The sequence below is a fragment of the Gracilinanus agilis genome, chromosome 4, assembly GCF_016433145.1.
Source record: "Gracilinanus agilis isolate LMUSP501 chromosome 4, AgileGrace, whole genome shotgun sequence".
Lineage (NCBI taxonomy): Eukaryota > Metazoa > Chordata > Mammalia > Didelphimorphia > Didelphidae > Gracilinanus > Gracilinanus agilis.
The window spans coordinates 74600610-74608622 of NC_058133.1; the positions used below are offsets into that span (position 1 = coordinate 74600610).

The following is an 8013-nucleotide window of genomic DNA, read 5'->3' on the forward strand; positions in this document are numbered from 1 at the left end:
TAAAAAAAAGAGAGAGAGATTTGTCTCAGTTATTAAGCCAGCTATTTTTATCAGTCAAATAGGAGAAAGAAGAGATCTATGTCAGTGGCACTGACTGTGCAAAGCAAAGGTTTGATATAAGAGAAAGCAGTATCACTAAAACTAAAAGCAAATTTGGAAAAAATACTTATAGTAAATAAATCACGTTAAACATATACAAAAGTATATATGTTCAAATTCGCTAATTAGAAAATGTATTTTATTGATTTCTGTTGTCTTAATGACTTCTATTTCCCTTGTAAAACCTATATGTCCCTTCAGAGAGCCATTTCTTTTAATAAAGATTTAAATTTTTTTAAAAAGAGACAAAAGAGGGGCAGCTGGGTAGCTCAGTGGAGTGAGAGTCAGGCCTAGAGACGGGAGGTCCTAGGTTCAAACCCGGCCTCAGCCACTTCCAGCTGTGTGACCCTGGGCAAGTCACTTGACCCCCATTGCCCACCCTTACCACTCTTCCACCTATGAGAAAATACACCGAAGTACAAGAGTTTAAAAAAAAAAAGAGAGAGAGATAAAAGAAATTCAACAAAGTCAATGCCACGTGCACCCCCAACATCATTCTGGACTTGTATATTCTTCCCTAACTCTTCATAGGGGCAAAGGAGGGAGAGGAGTTTCTGATATATATTCATATCTTTGGGACCAAGCTTGTTCTTTCTAATTTATTCATTTTCAGTTTTGATTATTTGGTGGTGGTGGGTCTCTCCATTTACATTGTTGTAATCATTTTGCATTTTTCTTTTTCTTTCTCAATTTCATACCCCAGAGACATAAAAAACTTAGCATGTTCAAAATAAAACTCCATTATTTTTCAAATAGTTTTTTCCAGGAGTCCTGCAAACTTCCCTGTTTTTGTAAGAGTACCACTACCCAGTCAGCCAAGTTTGCAGCCTCTGAGTCATTCTTGACTCATCTTCCTTATCTCTCATGCAATCAGTTGTTAAGTCTTGTCATTTCTGCCTCCATCTCTTACTCCCCCTTCTCTGACCTTATTAAGGCCCTCAGGAGTTTTTACCTACACTACTGCAGTTGCATCCTTATTGAACTCCCTGCTTCTACCCTCTTCCCTGCAGACACCTTACAGAATAACATTAAAAAAAAAATCTGACTTGTTTAACCCTATTCTTTTGGGCTCTGTTGCCTCTAAGATAAAATACAAAATCTTTAATTTGGCACTTAAAACTCTCCAAAAAAAAATACTCCAATTTTTTTCCCATCAAACATTTATTTTTAAAAACTTATTCCTCCACACTCCCCACCCCACCCCTCATTATATGTAAAAGAATTTTGAGTCTTTTGAATTCTCTCCATATTCCTTCCCCCCCATGATAAGTGATCATTTAGCCTTTGTTTGACTGCTTTTGGAAAGGGAGAAACCAGAACCTTATGAGACAAACATCTCACTTTTGGCTAACTCTGATCATATTTTTTCCCCTTTGTATTAAGCCTAAATCTCCATTTAAAAAAAAAACAAAACTTCCCTGGTTCCTTCCACATATCTGACTCACATTGAGTTTATGTCTGGGAAATTCACTTTGTGAACCCAAATATAAGATTCAACTATGAATTTTGCCCTTACTGGGTTCAGCTTAAATTCCTAGGCTGTTGAGATTTTTTGCCACTACATTCTGATGCATCTGATGTCTCCCCAAGCTTTGGGTTATTGTGAGGTTTGATAAGTGTGCTAGTTTGTCAAATGAGATCATATATGTAAAGCATTTTGCAAACTTTTGAATGCTATATGAATGTTAGCTTGTTACCATTAATGTTTTATCTTAAAAAATGTACAATAGGGGGCAGCTGGGTAGCTCAGTGGATTGAGAGCCAGGCCTAGAGATGGGAGGTCCTAGGTTCAAATCTGGCCTCAGACACTTCCCAGCTGTGTGACCCTGGGCAAGTCACTTGACCCCCATTGCCTGCCCTTACCACTCTTCTGCCTTGGAGCCAATACACAGTATTGACTCCAAGACGGAAGGTAAGGGTTTAAAAAAAAAAAAAATGTACAATAGCTCAGCTCAAGGTCCAACACAGATATAACAGAGGTTCTTCTTAGATGGTAACAGATTATTTAATTTATAATCCTTTTACATGTAAAAAGTTTCCAATATTTTCAAAAGAATTTGGAGTTTTGAATTCTGACCCCACTCCCCCATCTAGGTTGAGATGGTAAAAAAACTGATGTAGATTTTTTATTTTTCTATATTAAATCCTTTTGTGGAAGGAAATTCAAACAAAAAAAGAAAATGAAAAAACCTTGCTTTGGTCTAGATTCAGATTTCATTTTTCCTATGGCCATAAATTATATTTTTTATCATGAGTCCTTGGGGATTGTAAAAAGGAAGATTTAGGTATTTATAGATATATATTAAAATGTGTGGCCGCCAGGAATCAACAATTCAGGTTGATTCCGTAATTAAATCAGACCCAAGTCAGCATCGGGTTGAGGAGTTTATTTACAATCTGGCAGGTAAAAAGTAGGAATAAAGAGAAAGGGAGAGGCTAGTCCAGGCCAAAGGCCTGGACGGAGAGAGAAGGTTATAAGCTAAATAAATGAAGCTGTAAGCCACAAGGCCCAACAGCCAGATAGGCAGAGTTTAGAATTGGCCCAGCTAGGCCAGGGAAGTCAGCCTAACTTACCCACGTGACAATATAGAGTGTAAGCTGTCTGTGGTCTCAGGAGATGCTTCTGCTCCCAGTTCGAGAGGGCAACTGCTCCCACAGGAAGTTCACTAACTTACTTAAAGAGATAGTGTCTTTCATCACTTCCTGTGGTCCACCTCTAATTCGAATGGACAAATGGCAGTTTCTACATTGATTTGGACTGCCCAAAGGGCAGTCCCTTATTCTTGATTTGTTACTTATTGTCACGTGCGGGTAACTTGTCTCCCCTCCCCACTAAGGGAGGTGGGGATGACATCATTTCTACGCCTATGATGGGTAGATTTTTGACTATTAATGGGCTCGAGCTAATTCCATTTACACAGGATTGTTTTGAATCATTGTGTAACAAATTGTTAGTGACTGCTTTGTGGGTCCAGTAATTTAACTAGTTGTAAATTAAGGCCACATTTTCTCTTTTTCATAAGAATTGCATAGGAGAGTTTTCTCATTGCTTATCTAAAATCTGGGTAACCAATGTCTACACCTTTGCCTTGGTCTACCAGTCTTAAGGAGTTATTAAAAAGAAAAGCAAGATTAGCATGGCAAGCTCTATTTTTGATGAAGCCCTGGATATTCACCTCCATTGTTTGCAGGTGTCCTCTCACCATTTCTTGAATAATTCAGTCAAGAATTCTGCCTTCAATAGAAGGCACACCCTCTAATACAATCATCTCTTCTTTAAGTCTGTCATGATGCAATTCATCTGGCCTGATGATCTGAATTCTTTAAAAGCAGCTAAGCATTGGACTACCACCCTTATGTCTTGAGTATTATCGCCTTTGTTTTGTTTTGTGCTTATTCTTTGTTGTACATTATCATTATCTTGGCCACTTCAAACAGTAGTTATTTCTTTGATCCTCTTTTTCCTCATTTTTTAGCCTTAAGAAAAACAAAACCTTTTTTATTTCCTTAATTTTTCCTCTTCAACCTTTTTTTTTTTAACCCTTACCTTCCATCTTGGAGTCAATACTCCAAGGCAGAAGAGTGGTAAGGGTGGGCAATGGAGTTCAAGTGACTTGCCCAGGGTCACAGCTAAGAAGTGTCTGAGGTCAGATTTGAACCTATCTCTAGGCCCTCTCAATCTACCCAGCTGCCCCCTCTGTTATCCTTCTATATTCATACTTTGGCTTATCTTGCAATGATATTTTTCAAATGTCTTTTAAATTTTTAATTGGTTGTGTCCCCTGTGGGTCCTCAGAATTCCTTCATTAGAACTATTTCTTTTGTCTATTCTTTCATTCTTGAGAGCTTTATTTAGATCACTTGATTCCAGTTATTCTTTCCCTGAAGTCTTTCTCAACTATTTTACTAAAATCCTAGGATAAGAGGTGATACATGAGAGATAGCCATAATATAGCAGAGAGCTGGTTTGGGGAACAAGAAGACCTGATTTTATGTACTAGCTACCCTGGCCAGGTGATATAAACCTTTTGGTGTTGTAGGTAACTCTTCAGAGAAGGTGGAGAAACTTCTAATAGGCCTGTACAGGGATATCGATCAGAAAGGCTTTGCTTTTTTTTTTTTTTTTTTTTAACTTTTAAATTTTGACCTTGTTAAAATTTTCTGTTTGTCTATCAAACTTGATATTTTAAATGAAGAAACATAATCTGTCTGTAGAATAAAATCTTTCTACAGCATTGATGGGAGCAGAAGGGCATTGTTAAGGAGCTAGTTGTAAAAGTTGAAACGATGATTTGGGTGAGGAGATAAGATCTGAAGTTTCAGATTATAAATTCTTAAAAATTTACCTGCTTTGTGCATATCTTTGGCCTTTTCTAATGCCTCTATCAAGAGCTAAAATTATAATGAATATATCTTTAAAAAGAAACAAATAATCCTTACCTTTCATCTTAGAATCAACACTAAAGGCAGAAGAGTAGTATGGGCTAGGTAAAGGAGGTTAAATGACATGCCCAGGGTCTCACAGCTAGGAATTATCTTGGGCTATATTTGAATCCAAGACCCAGTTTCTGGGCCTGACTGTAAATCCACTGAGCTACCTAGCCTCCCCCTAAATATATTTTTTCTTCATGTCAGTTTTGATTGGAATTCGAGAGAGAGGGTGCTCAGTATACTTTGTGGGTCTTTCATTTTATGTTATCTTCATTCCTTCATGCCTTCATGAACTGAGGTAATAAAGTTGACTGTACTTCAAAATGTAAAATGCCTAGTAAGGTATATATTAGGAATTGGATGAAGCTACTGTGCATCATTTACATTATATCATTTATTTGATTTTTAAAATTTGAATTAAATCAGTTGTTCATTATCATTTTGCCTAAAAACTACCCAAAATCTTATTGGGTATTAGAAATGTATAATGTAGAGATTTGCTCTCTCATCCCTCACTTGCATACTAACCCTCCCATCCTATTTTTTTGCAGTCCACATTTCTAGACTACATAAGACCACGCTCCTGGACATGTCACTATGTGTTTTAAAAACCTGGACTGAAGTTTTCTCCCTTGATTAAATGTGTGTGCCACCTAATTCTGGAGAAGCAGCCGCTTAAACATAAAAAGCTATGCTGCATCAAGTACAATTGGATTGCTGCAAGTGACCCCATCCATTTATAGGTGACAAAGGTGCCTGTGCCGTGCCAGTCATCTAAAGCCAAGATAATGAGTGAAGTCCAGCAGCATCTTGTTAAGCAGGAATTTTCCTCTCTTTTGAGAGTAATCTCTAAGGTACAGACAGATTTTTGACTGAGTCAATTCTGTACAAAGCTTACTGGTTATATTCATTCATTATTTATCTTTCTATTCTCATTTATTAAACACTGGGTATGTTTTCTTAGTGACTGAAATAGCCAAAACACGTGTGAAAAGGTCATGCTTTAAATCTGTTGTTTGCAACTTGTTTCTATGCACATTGTTGTTATATGTGTTGATTAAAAATGTATTTGAAAAAGAACAGTGTTAATGTGGAATAATATATTTTTAAAAGCCTATGCCATTGATTTTTAGAAAGATGATTCTTAATACTTTTTTTGTAGTGTTTTTATTCCAAAAGATACTTAAGAATCCACTCAATTGAGTTAAAAAATGTTTTGAATTCAAGCTATCATTTCATAATTGGTTCTCTATTTTCTAATAGAGGCCATGTGATTTATGTGAAACAAGTAAACCTTTGTATTAGAAATCTTAGGTAGGCTTACATTCCTAAAATTTGTATCTATTCCTGAGCATGCCCAGAAGTGGGAAGAGATGATGGAAAACAGCAAAGTGATTTTGCTTTTCTTCTGTAGTCCTCCTTAACCATTTGTTTCCTTGTTTTAGAGACCAAATAAATATTGGAATTTAATTGGAAATAATAGATAGATTTTTAGAGAGTAACTTAGGGTCTGTTTTTGAAAACCTGGGCTAGTTTAATGTTATTTCGAATTATCCTCTGCCATAACTATTATTCTCCAAAAAAGATCATCTTCAATATGATGCAGACTAAATTCTGTAAATATATCATGAACCTGGGCAATTTCCTCCCTAGTAAGTTAGGTGATTAACCTAGAAGCCGGCTCCTGCATGATTTCAGTCATGACTCTTTTCAGTGATAGACAGCATTCCTCTCTGAGTATATTTAAAACTGTTATTGTTTTCAAGAAAATGTTTTATCATCTCACTTAATTCCACAACATATTCTGTTTCTTCCATAATGTCTTAATGTTCTGCCAGAGGGAAAGTTTGAATTTTACTGTTATATGAAATATGACTGTTTGGTTTTAAAATATTACAATTCAACCATCAAGTTCAGCCTCTGATTCAGGTTTGTAGATATATGAAGAATTTGGAGATTCTCTTCACCAAAGCAGTAGTGAAGTCTCAGAGGAGTCTCCTGAAGTCATGCAGCTCTAGACTATGAGATTTGAACCCGGATCTTTGTGATAAGAAAATTCTGCATTCTTGATATATAGCACCACTTCTGTGATCCAAAGAATAACACTGCATTTCTTATAAGTAATTACATTTATCTGGGTGAAAAGTTTTTCTCTACTGTCACCTGAGCAAAAACTACATTCTTAACTGGTGAATATTCAGTCATTGCTCAAAAGTATTTGAATTCTTCTTTTGGAAATTGCCTTTGGAGCTACTTTTCAAGCCTCTTGGGAAAATCAGTCTTATTACTTTATAATTATATCTAATTTTGACTCCAAAACATAGTAGCCAGCTTTATTACCTACCTTATTTACCAGCCTTAATTTCAAGTGTCTTCTGAAAATCAAATATGTCTTTTCAAAAGACCAGAGTTGTTACCATTGATGATCCTCAAAAGACTGTTGCCCACATTGAAATGAGGCTCTGGGTTCCCTTAGTGATTACTTTGAAAGGTTGTCTGAATGGTACCTTCAGTTAAATCTTTAAATGTGTTGTTTACTCTACAATACAGGGTGAAATGTCTCTTAATTTTAAGTCCTGGACAAAATGAAACTCTGGTTGGAGGGTAAATACAGCAAGTTCTTTTAACTTTGTCAACTAATTGACCCAGAGCTTTTGGTTGGTATTTACATTTTTTAATTCAATATCTAATTCTAATCTCATAGAGATGCTGAGATTAATTATGTCAATATTACTGAATGCCTGATCATTTAAAAAAACACCACATTTTGCTCAGATTAATTTCATTCTCACTTTAAAGTAGTGCTTTTTTTAGGATTGAAATATTTGAAATCCTTTAGACTATTAGCAGAATCCTGTAGTTTGAAGGTACTCTTACTTCCCATGTGCCTGTTTGGCATGAGTCAACAAAAGCTTTTAAGTTTTGGTGTGGATGCATTCAGAATCACAAAAATCATTTCATCTTTATTTTCCCTTGAGAGTGAATAGAAAGGTAACTTTCTACTATTGTGTTATTTTATAACTCGAATTTTTCTATAGGTGATATAGTATATATCTAATGTTCCTAAGTACTGTTTTAGAAAATCTTGATCACTATAAATGTCCTCTCTTGGGAAAGAAAATAGCTTGACTTTGTCCTTGGAGAGAAATGTAATCTCTAGATCCATGAGAACTTTCTGGCAAAAAAATGACAAAACATTATAGGAAATCCATTTAATGTAGAATAAGGCCTACACTGCATAACTTTACTTAATGGGAGATTTAGAATTGACCTCTTAAGCATCTCTCCTCTTCCTACAGAAAATATAAAAAACAATGGACCTTTGGATCATAAAATTTAATCCCATTTCCTCTTTAGATGCTTTAAAAATGCTTTGAAAAAAATGGAAATTATGAACAGTAAATTGTATTGGTTGTGTGTTTCTTGGGATCAAATAGTTTCCCTTGAGGCAAAATTTATTCCAGCAATTACTTTCAGCAGTAT

At 35.6% G+C, this 8013-nt stretch overlaps 1 protein-coding gene across 1 annotated transcript in view; it reads left to right on the plus strand.

The window, feature by feature from the left end:
• SOAT1 (sterol O-acyltransferase 1) overlaps window positions 1-5604 on the plus strand; it is an 80102-nt gene extending 74498 nt beyond the window's left edge. Inside the window, exon 16 of the mRNA XM_044677090.1 lies at window positions 5082-5604. Within this exon, the coding sequence (XP_044533025.1) occupies window positions 5082-5138 (57 nt within the window). The 3' untranslated portion in view covers window positions 5139-5604. The remainder of the gene's footprint in view (window positions 1-5081) is intronic.
• The last annotated feature ends 2409 nt before the right edge of the window (window positions 5605-8013 follow it).